This window comes from Phocoena phocoena, chromosome 3 (genome assembly GCF_963924675.1).
Source record: "Phocoena phocoena chromosome 3, mPhoPho1.1, whole genome shotgun sequence".
Classification (NCBI taxonomy): Eukaryota; Metazoa; Chordata; class Mammalia; order Artiodactyla; family Phocoenidae; genus Phocoena; species Phocoena phocoena.
The window spans coordinates 77,463,489-77,481,868 of record NC_089221.1 but is presented as its reverse complement, the minus strand read 5'-3'; the positions used below and the strand labels follow the sequence as shown (position 1 = coordinate 77,481,868).

Sequence of the window (18,380 nt, the reverse complement as noted above, 5' to 3'; positions counted from 1 at the left end):
GATAGCAACAACCCAACAACAACAGATAAAAATCCCTGCCTGCCTGGAACTTAACGTTCTGGTGGGGTTGGGGAACAGATAATAAATAAGATAAAAGAAGTAAAATATATACTGATGTAATACATGGTGACGGGTGCTTTGAAGAAAAATAAATGCAGTGTTCAGGAGATTAGGGACTATTGAGTGGTTGGGAGTTGGGGGAAGGAAGTGTCGACACTTTAAATAGTGTGGCAAGGGAAGGTTTCATTGAGGAAGTGACATTTGAGTAAAAATCTGAAGAGATGATCTGGTTTTATGTTTTTTAAACATAAGATATATTTATTTTAGGGGAAAGAATGTTCCATGTAGAAGGAATTACATGTTCCTTTTTCAGAGGTTAAGTTTGTTAAATTTGTTGGAACTGTTGCAGTAGGCAGGTCTCATTGTAGATTCATTCAGGCTTTTGATTTTGACAGCATGTCCAGCAAGGAAGTGAAGACTGCTCTAAAAAGTGCTAGAGATGCAATCAGAAACAAAGAATACAAAGAAGCTTTGAAACATTGTAAGGTAACCAGTATTTTTTTCTTCCACAATAAAAATGTTACCCGATTATGAGCATCACTGATTTGTAATATGTGAATCCCTTATTGTCTAAATACAACAAAAGGAGTCAGGCTTTTTGAGTAGGACCATCCCAGTGGCTGTGCCAGGACAAGCTGCTTCTGCCACTTAATTTCGTCTCCCTCTGTGTTGGTAACTTACCAAAGCCAAGTTCTCAAAACCTGAATGTCTCTTAGGTGTTTTTTGATGGGTTGTACTGCGGAACACTATTGTATCTTAAAGTTTTTGTTCTTTAATGGTATGTGGACATTTCGATTCTGTTTGGTTTGTGGATGGGAGAATCAAGATTCCAAAGTTCCTTTCTATGCTGATGGGGATGTTCCGGTCCAGAGGGAGAACTTGAAGGTGCAGGAGAGATGCAGAGTAGTGCTAGGAGTGAAGTCCCTGGGAAGGTGGGTGAAGATGGGATCCAGAGCGTGAGAGGAGGGCCTTTGATACTTCTTCCATCTTAACAGAAGGGAAGATAAATGTAGATCCATAGCTGTCGGGTTTGCAGATTTGGGGGTGGGAAGATAAATGTTCCCCTCTGCTGGCTTCTATTTTCTTAGTGAAGTGTAACCTGAGGATGGAGGGGGAGTTGTATAGGAGGTTTGAGACAAAAGAAGGTATGAAATAGTTGTCATTTATAGTGAGGAAAGAAACTTACTAGTAAGGATTAGAAAGCTTACAAGGCCCTAATGAATATCCATTTGAGATTTCATGTTATTAAAGTGAAATCGGTAAACTCAGCTGTGTAGTTTCTTCCTTTGTGTTAAACTTCTCAGGCTTGGAGGTGGGCATGATGGAATTCAGCTGTGGGTAGTAAGAAAGTTGAGGGGAAAGAGAGGCCAAGGAGTTGAGGATGTTTGCAAGGGAGTGATAATAGTGATTGGTCATGGAGTCAAAGATGGGAAAGGAGAGGTAAGAATTGAGCAGTGGGGTGACAATGCAAAGGGGGTGAGGTAAAAAAAAATTGGACATAACAGAGGTTAAAGAATTGTTACCATTACAGTGATTGAACTGGGAGGATAGGAGAGGTGCATACTGGAAACCCAGGTTTTGGATGACTGAGTAATGCTGAGGCTAAGTAACTGGGAGGCCATGGCATTCATTGGGCCGTCTGCATGAATGTTAGAATGATTAAAGGAATTGAAGTGGAGAGGAAGAATACAGTATTTTCACTGAAGGAAAGGGGAGTTCCTAGGAGGCTGGTAGATGGTAGCAACAAGAAGGATATTTTTTGTAGTATAGCCAGATGGCTTGACCTTGAAAAGTACTGCGGTTTTTTTTGGCTTCCCTGGTGGCGCAGTGGTTGAGAATCCTCCTGCCGATGCAGGGGACACGGGTTCGTGCCCTGGTCCGGGAAGATCCCACATGCCGCGGAGTGGCTGGGCCTGTGAGCCATGGCCGCTGAGCCTGCGCGTCCAGAGCCTGTGCTCCGCAATGGGAGAGGCCACAACAGTGAGAGGCCTGCGTACCGAGAAAAAAAAAAAAAAAAAGTACTGGGGATTTTGAAGGAGGGAGGAGTAGAGGAAGAATGTAGGTATCAGTGTGAGCAAGGAGAACCCTTTTCTCACCTGCTGGTTGGTGGTATGTGGGATGTTCGAGAAAAGAAATCAGCTGCAGCATGTAAGATCTGTAGGGGAATAGCCAAGTTTCGTTGAGGCAGAACTTAGTACAGTTAAAAGAAAGATTGAAAATAGAGAGGACCTTTGGCTGTCCAGATTGGGAGTTCCAGAGGTCACAATAAAGCGTTTCGACAGTGGGAGGGAGAGAATTGGGTAAGATTGGGGGAAATAAATACATAACAGTATAGGATGAGAGCCTTAAGGGGTGAAGGATGCCCTTGTGAGGTTAGGTTTCTAGTGGTGACTGAGCCCAGCAGGGATGGAGACCACGACAGGACTAATCCTGATACAGAAGAAGGTGGGCAGTCTGTTTAAATGGGGAGAGAAGAAGGAGGTGTGGGAGGGGAGGGACTGTTTCCTTCAGCACTAGGCTGATCTAACTAATGCACATCTGAATCTGCTTCTTTTATTATATACAGCAGCGCCATAGCACTCTTCTTTCTGATTCAGACATGAATTCCTATAATTTATGCCATAGAGACTCAAATGGAAAGCAAAGATGGGGAACTAGTCAGTGGCAAATGTATGATTACTTATGTGTAGTAACCAGAGTGTTGATTGAGACTAAAGGAAATTTTTAGTGAAGAGATTAGTGTATTTGCTGGGTCTTGCCTGATGTATCACCTTGTCTGCCTGTGTGCCTCTATAACCCAGTATAATCATCCCTTCAGGGAGCCTCTGACTTGTGTGGATGGAGTTTGGAGTCAGATACTCTTTTCTTCACATTATTTCAGCACTCCATGCTTGCTTTCACTACATTGTTATAATTATTTCCTTAAACGTCTGTTTCAGATTCTGAAAACCTGGTCATCAGGCAGATAGCCAGTCCTTACCGATTGTGGGTTGACTATGGCATTTATCGTTTGCTCAGCAGTTATGTGCCAGTCATTGCTCTTGGTGTTGGGGACACAAATGTTAATAAGGCCCCAGTATTTGGAGCTCAGCTTTGGTGGTTACCTCATTGTTGCTGGTTTTTTGGGAGGTAGTGTTATGGGATAGAATGGAGCTGGTGCTGCATATTGGTGACAGATTGCTAGGACTGTTATGTGGATGCACAAAAGCCTAATAATCTGACTGCTTCAACTCCTGGAAATGTTCTTATTTTCTCTAAAATATGTAAAACCTTAAGAGCTAATTTCATTTTAGCTACTAGTTTTTTCTTTCACTAGAACATCTTTGCTTTCTGTTTCAAACTATTTTACTTTAGCAAGTAGTTGTTACTTCTGAAAGCAGCTCTGCATATAATTTTTATTCTAGTTGATAGGTGTTGTTTAAACATTCATTGCCACTGTTTATTTATTTATTTATTTATTTTTGGCTGCTTTGGGTCTTCGTTGCTGCGTGCAGGCTTTCTCTAGTTGCAGCGAGTGGGGGCTCCTTCGTTGCGGTGCTCAGTCTTCTCATTGCGGTGGCTTCTCTTGTTGCAGAGCACGGGCTCCAGGCGCACAAGCTTCAGTAGTTGTGGCACGTGGGCTCAGTAGTTGTGGCTCACAGGCTTAGCTGCTCCACAGCATGTGGGATCTTCCTGGACCAGGGCTCGAAACCATGTCCTCTGCATTGGCAGGCGGATTCTTAACCACTGTGCCACCAGGGAAGTCCCGCCACTATTTATTTTGAACATATTTGGTACAGTCACACTGGAGTCAACCTACTTTCCTAGCATATAATTTCAATGAAAAAAATCTGTTAAATATGGAGAGATGTTATCATAGTGAAGGAAAATATGGGAATTGGATAAGGTGAAATGATATGGAAAATAGTTTTGTGAGGGACTAGCAGCAGTGTGGCATGGAGGCAGGCAGGATGGTTGGGTGGTAAGAATGATCTTATTGTTCTTTTCATACTCAGTATTCTCAAGGGACAGAGCGAGGCATTTGGTAGAGGCATCAGGAGTACTTGGGCAGCTTTTTAAAAATATACCTCATATTTCATACCCCTTACAGTCACTGATCCAGTCCAACTCCCTCTCCCTGAGGAAACTGAAGACCACAGGGGTTAAGTGATATTCTTAAGATTGTCCATTTAGTGGTAGATCCAGATTTCCTGACTCCTAGGTAGACTGTCTTTTGATTATTGTTTGTCCATGAGCTTCCGAAATTTAATTACCTTCTCTTTTAATTTTTTAATCAGACAGTGTTAAAACAAGAGAAAAATAACTATAATGCCTGGGTTTTTATTGGTGTTGCTGCAGCCGAGCTAGAACAACCTGATCAGGCCCAGGGTGCCTATAAGAAAGCTGCTGAGATAGAGCCAGACCAATTACTAGCTTGGCAGGTACGTAGACATTTTTATTTACTATATTATAGGAAAGAACTTTTTCCCATTTTTCAGAATACAGCTAACAGCTTTACAATTTAGTATTTAAACCTCCATTTACTCAGAATAAGAAAAAAAATTAAATTTATTGATCTCCTAAACCTGAAAATTAGTTGAAAAAAAAAATGGTGCCAAGAATGCTGTTTACCACTATTTAATCTCCAATCCAATGGATTATTTCCAAATGTTAGGACAGAAATTGAAACATGACTATATAAATCTCCAACTTAATTATATGTGCATATTAGAGACTTACGAAGAATATTCTTTATGCTTACCTGAGAGAAAAGAAATGTATATTATGTTTTTAAAATATGTTTTTAAAAATGAAATAATATAAAAATTTTGAAATTCTATGTCTCTGAGTACTAGTTAAATTCCTTCTTCTCATTTAATGGTCTTCGTGGTTTTTACTTGGCTTCTCCAGCTTTTTCATATTTAATAACTGTTTCATATCTCAGTCACATCTTGGAAACTATGATTAATAGGGGTAGTAGGCTCTGGAGAACATGAACCTGTTTGTCTCAGGTTTACATGAACAGCAACATGAGTAGGGTTATCTAGTAACATCTCCCTAATGCCAGCTTTTATTATGTACTGATTGGTTTAGGATATCTGATCTTTATTTGAAGCAAAAATGACAATTTCCAAAGACTACTTGGATTTTTCTTGTTTGACCATGTGAAAGTAGTGTCACATGGTAATGTCTTAGATGTTAAGGTTGCATAATAATGATTAAAAGGTATTTTTTTTATTGTGGAACACTTCAAGTATATTTTCAAAAGTGAAGAGAATGGTAAAATGAACCCCTCTATGCCCACCATCCAGCTTCAGTAAAAACTCACTCATGGCCAGTATTTTTTCACCTACTCCCTCCTACCCCCAATTATTTGGAGGCACATCCCAGACATTTTATTTCATCTGTAGATTATAATAATCTCTATCATAAATAATCTTCATAGATTGTCAGTTTATTTAGCAAAATAAACATGAGCACACTAGATATCTTTGGAAGAATAATCTCTATTGTTTCCTCTTTTAGGGGTTAGCAAGCTTGTATGAGAAATGTAATCACATAAATGCTAAGGATGACTTACCTGGTGTTTACCAAAAGCTCCTGGATCTTTATGAAAGGTAATCAATATGTGAGGAAAGGCTAGTTTCTTTAATGGCTTGAATTAGAATAAAACTGATTCAAAATTATATAGAAGTACTCCAGACATTTACTGGGAATTGTGAATCATTTTTCTTTCAAACTGTTGTTACAGAATCTCTTGATTGTGATTGAAACACTAATCGTAAGGGGATTGACTTATTTGAGAACTTTGATATTATTTTTAGTCAATATAATAGAAGATAATATTTCTTAAACCTTTTCTTTTTTATGAGATACTCATTTTATAAAATTTTACTGTAGTGTGATAGAGGATATGTTCTAATTTAAAATAGTGCCTGACATTATTTTGGGGATATTTAAATTTTTGTGTCTTAAGTCCTCAGTTGTTTTCATTAATCAGATTCAAAATCCTTTTCTTCTATTCTAAGTGTTGACAAACAGAAGTGGTGTGATGTCTGTAAGAAACTTGTGGATCTGTATTACCAAGAAAAGAAACACGTAGAGGTTGGTTAATGATTTGCTGGGGTAGTAGATTTCTTTTAATAAAACCATTATTAAAAGAAAGCTTTCCTTTAGCTTAAGGAAAAATTTAGAAAATTAATTGTAGTGTGGTATCAAAACGAATCACAGTGCTTTGAAAACTGTAACTTGGAATTCAAATTTCAGGTGTCATTATTTCCAGACTTTTTTGAAACTGGGCAGGGATAAATAAAATAAGTAAAAATATCATCTGTAGAATTTATTGTCCTGTTTGTGGTGTGCGACTCCTGATGCTGTAGGTTATGAAGATTGGGGCATGTAGTCATTATCCCTGTATGTACTCTGGTATCTCAGTCATACTTGTAATATAAGCACTATGTGGACTTGCCCAATCATCTTATTTTTTATGGAATTCATAATAGATGGAGTTCTGTGCTTTTGCTATTTTTGTGTATTAGCAGATACAAATATTTTTACTTATAGATTTAAAATTTTTTTAATAGCATTTTAGTATTTTAGATAAAGTAACCATTTTAAATCTCTCTGATAGGTGGCCCGAACATGGCACAAATTGATAAAGACACGGCAGGAAGGAGGTGCAGAAAACCAAGAACTTCATCAGCTATGGAAGAAATTGACCCAGTTGCTGGCTGAGAGTACTGAGGATCAGAATAATGAGACCCAACAATTGGTACTAGCCATTTATTCCCCACAGTTTGTGTCATGAAAGTTGATCATTTAGTTGAATTTAGAAAATGGAAACATAACAATATGATATAGAAAAATACTGTATGTCAGACTAGATATTTTATAAATGTTCAGTTTTAAATTCATAGAAACTCTTCCTGATAAAATCAGAACTACAGGCCTACAGTTTCATACTAAGTCTGGACAGAGTGGAAATAATATTCAGGGTATCAGAATTTTACTTCCTTGTATTCATAAGAATTCACAATAAATCAGTTACTTAATCACCGTAAAAAAAGATACTATGAAATTGGCTTTTGCAAAACTGCTATAATTTCTAAAAAGTTGTACCTTAAAGGTGTGTTTCTTTATATTTATGAACTAAGAGTACTAAATTACTTTCCGATTTAACAGTTCAACTAGAGTATTTTATTTATTTATTTATTTAACTTTTTATTGGCGCATAGTTGATTTACAATGTTGTGTTAATTTCAGGTGTACAGCAAAGTGAGTCAGTTATACATATACATATAGCCACTCTTTTTTAGATTCTTTTCCCGTATAGTTCATTACAGAGTATTGAATAGAGTTCCCTGTGCTATACAGTAGGTCCTTATTAGTTATCTGTTTTATATATAGTAGTGTATATATGTCAATCCCAATCTCCCAGTGTATCTCTCCCCTGCCCTTTCCCCCTGGTAACCATAAATTTGTGACATACATCTGTGACTCTATTTCTGTTTTGTAAACAAGTTCATTTGTACCATTTTTTAAAATTCCACATGTAAATGATATCATATGATATTTGTCTTTCTCTGTCTGACTTACTTCACTCAGTTTGACGGTCTCTGGGTCCATCCATGTTGCTGCAAATGGCATTGTTTCATTCTTTTTTTATGGCTGAGTAATGTTCCATTGTATATATATACACTACATCTTCTTGATCCATTCCTCTGCTGATAGACATTTAGGTTGCTTCCATGTCTTGGCTATTGTAAATAGTGCTGCAATGAACATTGGGGTATGTGTATCTTTTCGAGTTGTGGTTTTCTCTGAGTATATGCCCAGGAGTGGGATTGCTGGGTGATATGGTAGTTTTATTTTTAGTTTTTAAGGAACCTCCATACTATTCTCCATAGTAGCTGCACCAATTTACATTCCCACCAACAGTGCAAGAGGGTTCCCTTTTCTCCACACCCTCTCCAGCATTTATTGTTTGTAGATTTTTTGATGATGGCCATTATGATCCGTGTGAGGCAATACCTCATTGTAGTTTTGATTTGCATTTCTCTAATAATTAGTGGTGTTTAGCATCTTTTCATGTGGTTTTTGGCCATCTGTATGTCTTCTTTGGAGAAATTTCTATTTAGGGCTTCTGCCCATTTTTGGATTGGGTTGTTTGTTTTTTGATATCGAGCTGTATGAGCTGTTTGTATATTTTGGAGCTTAATCCCTTGTTGGTTGTAGAGTATTTTATTTAGAGTATTTATATTTAGTATTTAGAGTACTTATACCTAGAAATTTTTTTTTTTTTTTTTTTTTTTTGTGGTACGGGGGCCTCTCACTGTCACGGCCTCTCCCATTGTGGAGCACAGGCTTCAGATGTGCAGGCCCAGCGTCCATGGCCCACGGGCCCACCCGCCCCCCGGCATGCGGGATCCTCCCGGACCGGGGCACGAACCCGCGTCCCCTGCACCGGCAGGCGGACTCCCAACCACTGCGCCACCAGGAAAGCCTGAAATATTCTTTTTTAATGTACACATTTTCAAGTAATTGAAAAGACTTTTTAAAAAAGACTTAAAAAAACCTATTGGTTTTGAACCGTAATTGGAAAATATTTTCATCATTCTATTTTTTTATATTTGTAAGTTTAAAAGTAAACTTAATTTCATATTATAGTAAATAGACATTCAATGTACACTTGCTAAATTTAATAGAATTTTTAAATGTGAACAATTATAGACTCCATATAGGATTCGAAGCTCATTTCTTTATATGTTTGTTCATTTGTTCACTCATTAATTTGTTCCTTTAATTAGAAAATATTTATGGAGAACCTATTACTATATGTCAGGCATGTCCTAAGTGGTAGGAATAAAAACATGAGAATAAGATTTGCATTTGTTTGTGTATTGGTTTATCTGTGTATAGATTCAGTTGTGGAAAAAAATTGAACGTTGACAAAATTAGGTGACTTATTGACTTCTTTTAAACCGTGTCTTCATATTATGACTTATTTCCTTAAAATAGTATCAGTTACCAGGATATCAAACACATGTCAAAATAAGTAAAAATATTTTGAATTATCTACACTATACTCCTCCATGAAAGAGAACTAATTACACTTATCATTTTAAGAATTGATTTCTAATTGTTAAATAGGATAAAAGGATTTTTTTGGGGGGAGGGTTATTTTCACCTTGAATGCTAGTGATACTCTGCCTTATTTAAGTCTGTTCAGAAAAAAATGTATCACATATTTACCACGTGGATTAATTTCATTACTATTTTTTTTTAACGTGTTATGCTAGACTGTTTGTTAGGCTTCTTCTTTTTTTTTTCTTTTTTTGCAAGATCATTAAACTTTATTAGCACAGTAAAATTTTACTTATTTATGCAGACTTTATACCATACCTTAAAATGAAAATTTGAGGTGGTGAACTGTATTAGGAATTTTTATTATAAAGTCATGGAAATTCATTTTGAAAAATGTAGAACTTACGTAACCAAATGAATGGTATTCTTTATTTTTATTATATATTTAAAAAAATATTTATTTTTGGCTGCATTGGGTCTTCGTTGCTGTGTGCCGGCTTTCTCTAGTTGCGGTGAGCGGGGGCTACTCTTTGTTGCGGTGCATGGGCTTCTCATTGCGGTGGCTTCTCTTGTTACAGAGCACGGGCTCTAGGCATGTGGTCTTTAGTAGTTGTGGCTCGCGGGCTCTAGAGTGCAGGCTTAGTAGTTGTGGCTTACGGGGTCTAGAGCGCAGGCTCAGTAGTTGTGGCGTACGGACTTAGTTGCTCCGTGGCATGTGGGATCTTCCTGGACCAGGGCTCGAACCCCCTGTGTCCCCTGCATTGGCAGGCGGATTCTTAACCTCTGCGCCACCAGGGAAGTCCCATGAATGGTATTTTTTGAAGTGCTTGCCTTGGATTCTGGTATTGCTGTCCTTGCTGAGGAAATATTTAGGAGGCTTCTTTTGGAATTTTCTTCAAAGTCAGTTAATACTACTATGTAAGAAGAATGATTTCATGATAGTTCAGTCATATCTCTGATTTTTTACCAAAAATATAACTTAATAAAAATTTTTTTTTGAGATTGAAGATATGCTATCCTGAAGATGTTCCAAAGACTGTGCTGGTGGCTTCAGAAGAGATGTTTTAAAAGTGATCTGAGCAGTAACAGCTACACTAACATATGAGACTGTACCTCTCAACTAGTTAGTAGGGAGCAGCAAGCACTTACAAGAATGTTTTGTTAAATTAATGTCGCTAATTTATAGTTATCCCTTAGTAGTTCAGTGCAGTCTGCTGGCCAATTGGAGTTAGATGTATTCAAACTTAATTATACATTTTTTTCCTCATTGAAATTGTAGGGCTAGACAATAAAACACATTTGCAGTTACTAGTTAAGGGTATGGTTTGTATAAGTAAGTCTTTTGTGTTCAACTATTTATTGTATTTGTCATTTAAGTGTGCTACAGTTAATAGCTTTTTGTGTCTTTGTTTCAGCTCTTAACTGCTTTTGAGAATGCACTGGACTTATCAGATAAGATTCCTAGTGAAGATCACCAGGTGCTTTATAGACATTTCATTCAATGTTTATCCAAAGTAAGTTGATTTTTAAAATCTCTAACGTGACTTTCTATTCTAATTAGGAAAGTGCTCACAAGTATATTTTTCTGCTACTCACTTTATTTTACTTTTATATTTTCAAGTTTCCTCATGAGACTGCTAGGTTGAAGAAGGCTTGTGAAGGAATGATAAACATCTATCCTACTGTACAGTATCCATTAGAAGTGCTTTGTTTGCATTTAATTGAAACAGGTAATTTATTCTTTGTTATATTGTGTGTCCCAGAGGTGTGAGAGTGATGTTGCCATGAATCAAAAATTGTTTTAGTGCCCATTGTGTGTAAGGCATTGTTTCAGTATTTCTGGACATGAGAGGAAGTACAATATGTATTCTTTGTGCACATGAAAAGGCTAAGAAATACAGGAAGGTATAGTGACACAGACGAATTATGAGCTACTGAGTTTATTGTTGATCAGTGAAGTATTTTTGAAGGTAAGAATTGAAGAAGGTCTTGAATTTTCCACAGAAATTAGATGAACAGGAGAAGGTGAAAGATACACCACATGGCATGAGCAGAGGAATGGGACTAGGTGTGGTTTTGGGGAATAGTAAAATAGTTCTATTTGCTGTAGTAGAAAGAATAACTAAGATATATTTTGATTAAGTAAGTTAGACTGTATTACACAGGGATATGAATGTCATGCAAAAGATTTTGTAAAAGATTAACATTCTCAGTGTTGATGTTATGTGGTATGTCAAGGTCACAACGACATTTGTTACAAATACTATAGTATGATAAAGTGATGAAGTTTGTGAATGATCTACTTTTTTAATTAAACAGAGCAGATTCAAGTCAGAGAGTGTGTCTTAGTGTATGCTTCATGCTGTTGCTTCTTTGTGTACTTTTGTTGGGGGAAGAGAGAGAAGTGATGGCAGTTAGCCTTCTGGGAGTTGCCAAAACTCGTAGCTGTGGATATCTTGTGCTTGTCAGTTTACAGGATGTTGACCATATTGGTTTTCACAATAGCTGCTGTCTGTTTTGCCAGTGTCTGTGCTGAATAGGTGTTTTAAAAAGAATTTGAATATCATTCCTGTCCATTCCTATATTCACCTGATAGGAATATAATTCATAGAAGTCAGTCATTGGAATGGAAATAACAGTACCAGCACCAGTGTGGTAGTGATTGTAAATTATTGCAGAGCTTTCCTAATCCATTTAAGTTTTTTCACTTTGTTGCTAAATGAGTATAGACATGGGAATGCTTTGTATGTTAATGACCATCGCATGTTTCATAATTGAAAAATGGTTGAAAACAACTGCTTGAGATAAATGAGGGAAAATTCCTGTTACAAAAGTCTCATTGCACTTATCTTGGCTCTCCCCACTCTAACTTTCCCTTGTAAGTCCAACTTGTACTTTTTTTCCCCCTGGTGTCTGAATTAAAGTCCAGAACTCTTCAGTTTTGGATTTTTTTATGGTGAGAAGTAAGCAGACCCCCTTTTCCTTACTTTAACTGAGTCAAAGATACACGTGCAAGAGCAGTTTTCACTAACATGAGGAAAGAAAACATTAAAAGTGTTGTAGTGAGTAGATTTATGAAGTATAAAATCTTAAACTAATATGGTGTGCAGGATAGATTGTACAGAAGATAGGCTAGATTGGGTAGAATAAGTGATGCTAGGAATGAATGAACTGGGAATATGATAGCAGCAATTGAAAGTAACAGGTGAATGCAAAAATGGAAGAGATTTCTTAGAGGTGAAGGGAGGGAGAAATCAATTTTAACTTTCAACTCTCCTGAAAAGTTGCACTAATATGGAATGATGGTTTGTACGAAAGGTAAGTTGTTGAGAGGAGCTGTTAATGGGCATTCAGAGGGAAATGTTCATCAGGATTTGCCCATGAGAGATCAACAAGGTTTAGAAGCCGTTTGCGTGTACGTGAAAGTGAATGGAGTGGATGACTTCAGAGGATGCCTGAAGGGCGGAAAGGTGAAAACTGTACCTTGGGCAGTGTTGGCTGCCTTGAAGGGAAAGGGGGGAAGAGGGGGAAGAGGGGGAAGAGGGGATGGAGGACAGAGAAGCAAAGAGGGTCAGAGAGGAAGGTGGGGGAGCCGATGCAAAGCAACACGGAAGGCAAGGAAAGAGCATTTCAGAAAGGAGGTCTGTCTTGAGAGATTGAGCAAATAATTTTATGATTAGGAGGCCTTTGGTAGGGCTGTCTTCTTTTTTTTGCGGTACGCGGGCATCTCACTGTTGTGGCCTCTCCCGTTGCGGAGCACAGGCTCCGGACGCGCAGGCTCAGCGACCATGGCTCACGGGCCCAGCCACTCTGCAGCATGTGGGGATCTTCCCGGACCAGGGCAGGAACCTGTGTCCCCTGCATCGGCAGGCGGACTCTCAACCACCACGCCACCAGGGAAGCCCAGGGCTGTCTTTTTTAATCAGAGTGATTGAATTGGAACTTAGAATACAGCAATGGGAAAAGAGTAGGAAGAAATGGTTAGCAGGTATAAAAAGAAGCAATCCAGGGACGGACTGACTTCATTTAAGGGAGAAGAGGAGGAAGTGTGAGAGGGGGATAGTAGGCTTTTAGAGGAGAAAGAGAATTGCAGTATCTCTTCTGGCAGGAGAGTTTCAAGAAGAAAGGGCTAGTTAATGTTATGGACGTTGCCTTGAGGTCAAGGAGGAAGAGGCATGCTAAGAGACTTTCAGTACAGGAAGCATGCTTATGATATTTTTTTAATTAATTAATTTATTTTTGGCTGTGTTGGGTCTTCGTTGCTGCGCGCGGGCTTTCTCTAGTTGCATTGAGCGAGGGCTACTCTTTGTTGTGGTGCGCGGGCTTCTCATTGCGGTGGCTTCTCTTGTTGCAGAGCATGGGCTCTAGGTGCGCGGGCTTCAGTAGTTGTGGCTCACAGGCTCTAGAGCACAGTCTCAGTAGTTGTGGTGGACGGGCTTAGTTGCTCCGCGGCGTGTGGGATCTTCCCAGACCAGGGCTCGAACCCGTGTCCCCTGCATTGGCAGGCGGGTTCTTAACCACTGAGTCACCAGGGAAGACTTCTATGATTTTTTTTGTGTGTGGTTTTTTTGTTTGTTTGTTTTCCTCTAATAGGAAGCATAGTTCTAAGTCACCCAGTTTCTTCAACTTTTAGCATGAGACCCAGTGTGTTCCCAAGATAAGTGGACTGATTTTCTTTATTGTGTGGCCTCTGGTACTCATCCCTTCATCCCTTTTTCTGCTATTGTGAAATTCTTGGCTGTTCACCCTTTTCTCTCTGTTCCTGTTCAGCTATTCATGGTTTGTGCCATTCCCTCATTCTTGACGTGCTTACATGCTAATTGGCACAAGAAGATACACTGATGTTTCTTTTTGAGGACTGATCAAATGTTTTCTTAATAGGTACATATAAGCCTATAATGTAGATTTGTTGAGTAAATATGCCCTAGTATATCAAAAAGCCTACAAAATTATAGAAGCAATAGGCTCAACAAATAGTCTGCAGAGTTTTGCCCATAAATTCAGTACTTGACAAAATGTTTTAGTAAAGAGATAGCAAAGGGATTATCAGATTGTATAGAGAGAGTGTTGATTTTTGTGGAAAAAAACCACAAAACATTCTCAAAGAGGGTTTGGGGATGGGTATTTTGCAGAATTACAAATGTCCTGGCAAAGGGAGTGGGTAGGTGGATATTTACATGTATGGTACTCCAAGGAAGACTTCTTTCCCTGCCGAAATGTTGGATGTAAGGATTTGTGGAATGGGGCAATTCAGGCTTAGGTACATTCTGAGTTGAAGCATTATTTTGGGGTGGAAGTTTAATAGTTAATGTAGGAGAGTAGGAAGCTGTGCTTAATGATTTCTTTTTTTCCTTCTTTTCATTGCTCCTTTAAGCCAAACTTTCTATGTATTAATAACTTCTGAAAATCTGTGAGGTCTCTTAAAGGCTGATCTATCCTCCCCCAGAGTACTTTAGTGCCTGCAGAATTTGCTGCCTCACAGCAGTTAATCACTGGGTTCTTTTCCACTGGGGACAAATATATTTCATTCTCTTTTGTCCTCCTTTGTATGTTGAGGCTTGAAGACTCATTTGCAAAATGACTCAGTTTATAAAGCTTCACATAACAAGTAGTGAATAGCTTTCACAGTTGTCATCTGATGAAATGTTATTTCATGCTAAATGACCTTTTTGATTTATTTTGTTTTGCTTTATTGCTGAAATGCAGGAGGATAAGAAAGCTTGTTTCTTCAAATCCAAACAGAAAAGAGTTTAAGATTTTCTGTTCCAGAAATACTAGAAAATCCAGGTGGAAATTAAAAAATGAGTACATGTTGTTTTTCTCCCGCCAAGCTAGGTTAATTTAAAAGAAAAATTCTACAGCACTGTTGGATTTCTTTGGGATGTCAGAAATAAATTAGTTATTTTAAAAAACCTCTTGCCTTTTTTTGTGATAAACTTTAGGAAACAGAATTCTTATAGGTATTACTGAGCATCTACTCTGAACCTTTTCAGAACATCTTTTATCAGCTCCAAGTCTACCTTGCCTTATTGACAAATAAAAATAATATTCACAAACTGTTCTAAAGTCACTAAATCTGGAATCTTAGACTCTTTTAAATGTTAAAAAGAGCAGATAAGTTAAATAAACACTTTTCTATTCAAAAACAATGAAGTCTATTTCCTTTCTGGTTTTATCCTCCACATTTATTTAGGTAGTATTTTCAACAAGACTTAGTATGGAGAAGAAGTGGATTGAGAGTTGAAGCTAGAATATTCCTGTCTCTTTACACAGGATCACTAGTGTTGTTATTACTGTTGATGGTTTTTGTGAACACTGTAGAGAAATCCTCTAAGTGCCACTTGGTCTTATGTAGAGAGTATGTTATCCAGGGCTAGACGTGAATATAGTCTCCTTGAATCTCTTTTTGCTTTTATAATTGTGCTCCCAGATGTTAGCAAAGGGGAATATGTTAGGAAAATTTACGTTGTTTAAAAGATTTTTGTGTTAATCCTAGACCTTTTGGAAACTATTTTCATCTGCCTATTCACACTTTGCTCACCTGTGTGCAGTTTTTAGTTACCCTAAATATGGATGATTTTTTAGAAAAGATGCATGATTGGCTTTTCTTCTTTTCATCCCAGGTGTGTTTTCTGTAATAAGGGCAGTTTTTATAGCCAAGATAGACTATCATGAATTGTGTTTCTGTGGAGTAAGAGAGAGTTTTGACTCAGTTGGATAGAAATTGAAGGTAAAATTTTAGTAGCCATTTTATTTTATTTTTTAGAATGGTGAATGTTTTTAATTTTCCATAGTAATTCTCAGCCTTTACCTATTAATAGACTAAGCCTTTTGGGACATCAATTCATAACGGTATTTTTAAAGGATCATTACAATATTTAATGAATGGCTACATGTACAAGGTACTGTACTAGTCCCTACCCTTCAGAAATTACTGTTTAGCTACAGAGGCAACAAAGGCAGGGTATGTATGTTATAAAGCTAGTAATACAGTTGGTATATGGTATTGCTAAATACTGTAGACTGGTGATTCTTAAAGTATGATCTCTGGACCAGTAGCATCAGTATCACCTGACAACTTGTTAGAAATGCAAATTCTCAGGTCTAATATCAGACCTACTGAATCAGAAACTTTGAGAGTAGGGTTCAGCATTTTTTGTTTTAACAAGTCCTTGAGGTTATTTTGATATCTAGTTTAGACAATACCGCTGGATATAAAAGGCGGGGGGAAGGCCCCAGTGGTTTGCTTTTGGAGGATATAGGGTGTATGGAACTAGGCATGTCTATTCTTGGAATTCATATTTATGGAAGCGATAGTGAGAACATATTGATGGAAGGGAAATTCTTGTCTAGAAGCAGGCTTGTGTCTTTTTTACTGGCTTATTAACCAAGATAGTATTTCTTCCAGTTTATTCTCATATTTCACCAAACAGTATTGAAGTTTTAATTCTTTAGCCATTATGAATTCTTAGGATTTTTGGTGCTGACTTGGACTTCTAAATTAATATATAAAATATTACTTAGGGATTATATACATTGTTATATATCTGGTTTTAAAAATTTTGAAATATATAAGCTAAATGGTATCATGCAAAGAATTCACCTTTGACATCTGTTACTGAAATAGTGGTTCCATATGTGGTTTGGGGCTGTTTTATAGAGATATTAAAGCATCAGGTCTCTTTTTCAGATAATTTATTTTTATTTGTTCCCCTTATTTATTGCTTCAAGTTGTAAATTACTGTCTCAATTACTTTTTAAGAATTTCAGTATGTGATTAAACAACTTATTAAAGTGGTCAATAGTAGTTCCAGTTTATTCTCAAAACAGAAATCATATTTTCCACCTGTTTTTGTGCTTTTCTGGGAACAGGAATTCTGAGAATGATTGAGGTTGGAGAAAATGGAAATACAATATAACAGAACCTACAGTGTCTTTTAAACTAATTTTTTTTACCAAAATAAACTCAAAATGTAGGCATTGGATGATTACTACATAAGCCTAACTGTTAACTTATATAGGAGAAGAAAGTTTTGAATGTAAACTTAAGAAGAATGTGACTACGTCTTTGTTCAGGATCCTGCTGAGTAGGCTGTCTTTTGATCCTGGGCTGCTGGAAGAGTCCACTGCATCTGGCATCTTGGCTGCCGCATCTCTAGCAGCACGTTGTTGTCCAGGGAGAGAGGCTGGCAAAGATACTGTCCTTTGACAGGGATTCCTTCATCTAACAACCAAAGTTCTTATTGCTGAATAGCAAAGGGAGACCCAGTGGCACACAGCGGGCTGAGTCTTAGCCTTGTGGCAAGTAGCAGTAGGTTTCTTGCTTGAAACCCTTGAGTACGACAGCAAGTTCAGTTTACCCATACTGCTGTGTGTAAAGTGGTTTCTACTTCTGGTATTTAAGAAGAAGAAGGAACATCATTTTCTTTATGAGATGTTAATGTTTTCTACATTTGTTGGTCTATTTAAGTTTCAAATTCCTGGAATCGAGATATGGAAGTGTATGCGTAAGACAGCTCTTGGCATTTAAGTGTACAGGTTTGGGCACATATTGTTACATGTATGCTAATAACTTTTTCTTTTAATTCCAGGAAGCCTTACTGATGAGGGAGAACAGTATTGTTGTAGATTAGTGGAAATGGATTCAAAAAGTGGTCTAGGTCTCATTGGTTTAGGCATTAAAGCATTACAAGACAAAAAGTACGAAGATGCTGTTAGGAGCTTAACAGAAGGTGAGTGTTCAGTGTGCAACGTATAACATGAGGTATAGTTGTTAGCAGGCATTTATCTTTGGGCCTTTCTTTAAGGAATATATATATTTAGGATAGCAGCAAAAAAATGTACTTAAATACTCTGGAGTCTGCTTAAGTTTGAATTCCAACTCTGCCACTCACTAATTTCAAGACCTTACGAAAGTTAATTAAACTCTTTGTGTCTCAGTGTTTTCGTTTGTAAAATAAGGATACTATCTCCATGTAAAATAAGGATGCTATCTCCATGCTTAGGAGGCTTTAATTTAGTCTTATCAGGTATGACAATTCTGGATGAACTCTCTTTCATATTGAGGTCTGAATGACAAATACAAGCCTGGCAGCGGGAGGAGCATTTTAGGCCAAGAGTTGAAATAGCCTGAGGTGAGAGAAAAGCTGGTGTTCAGGGAACTCCTGATGGTTCAGCAAGATTTGAAAATAAAGTATGGGAGCAGGAGGGGACAAGAATTGAGGCTGGAAAGGGGCCTTGCAAACCTTGTTAAGAGG

The 18,380-nt window shown here is 37.6% G+C and overlaps 1 protein-coding gene across 1 annotated transcript in view; it reads left to right on the top strand.

The window, feature by feature from the left end:
• The first annotated feature begins 456 nt into the window (after positions 1-456).
• SKIC3 (SKI3 subunit of superkiller complex) overlaps positions 457-18,380 on the top strand; it is a 76,936-nt gene continuing 59,012 nt past the window's right edge. Inside the window, exons 1-8 of the mRNA XM_065875030.1 lie at positions 457-546; positions 4,338-4,481; positions 5,566-5,657; positions 6,069-6,144; positions 6,671-6,811; positions 10,539-10,637; positions 10,745-10,853; positions 17,715-17,855. Coding sequence (XP_065731102.1) covers positions 457-546; positions 4,338-4,481; positions 5,566-5,657; positions 6,069-6,144; positions 6,671-6,811; positions 10,539-10,637; positions 10,745-10,853; positions 17,715-17,855 — 892 coding nt within the window. The remainder of the gene's footprint in view (positions 547-4,337; positions 4,482-5,565; positions 5,658-6,068; positions 6,145-6,670; positions 6,812-10,538; positions 10,638-10,744; positions 10,854-17,714; positions 17,856-18,380) is intronic.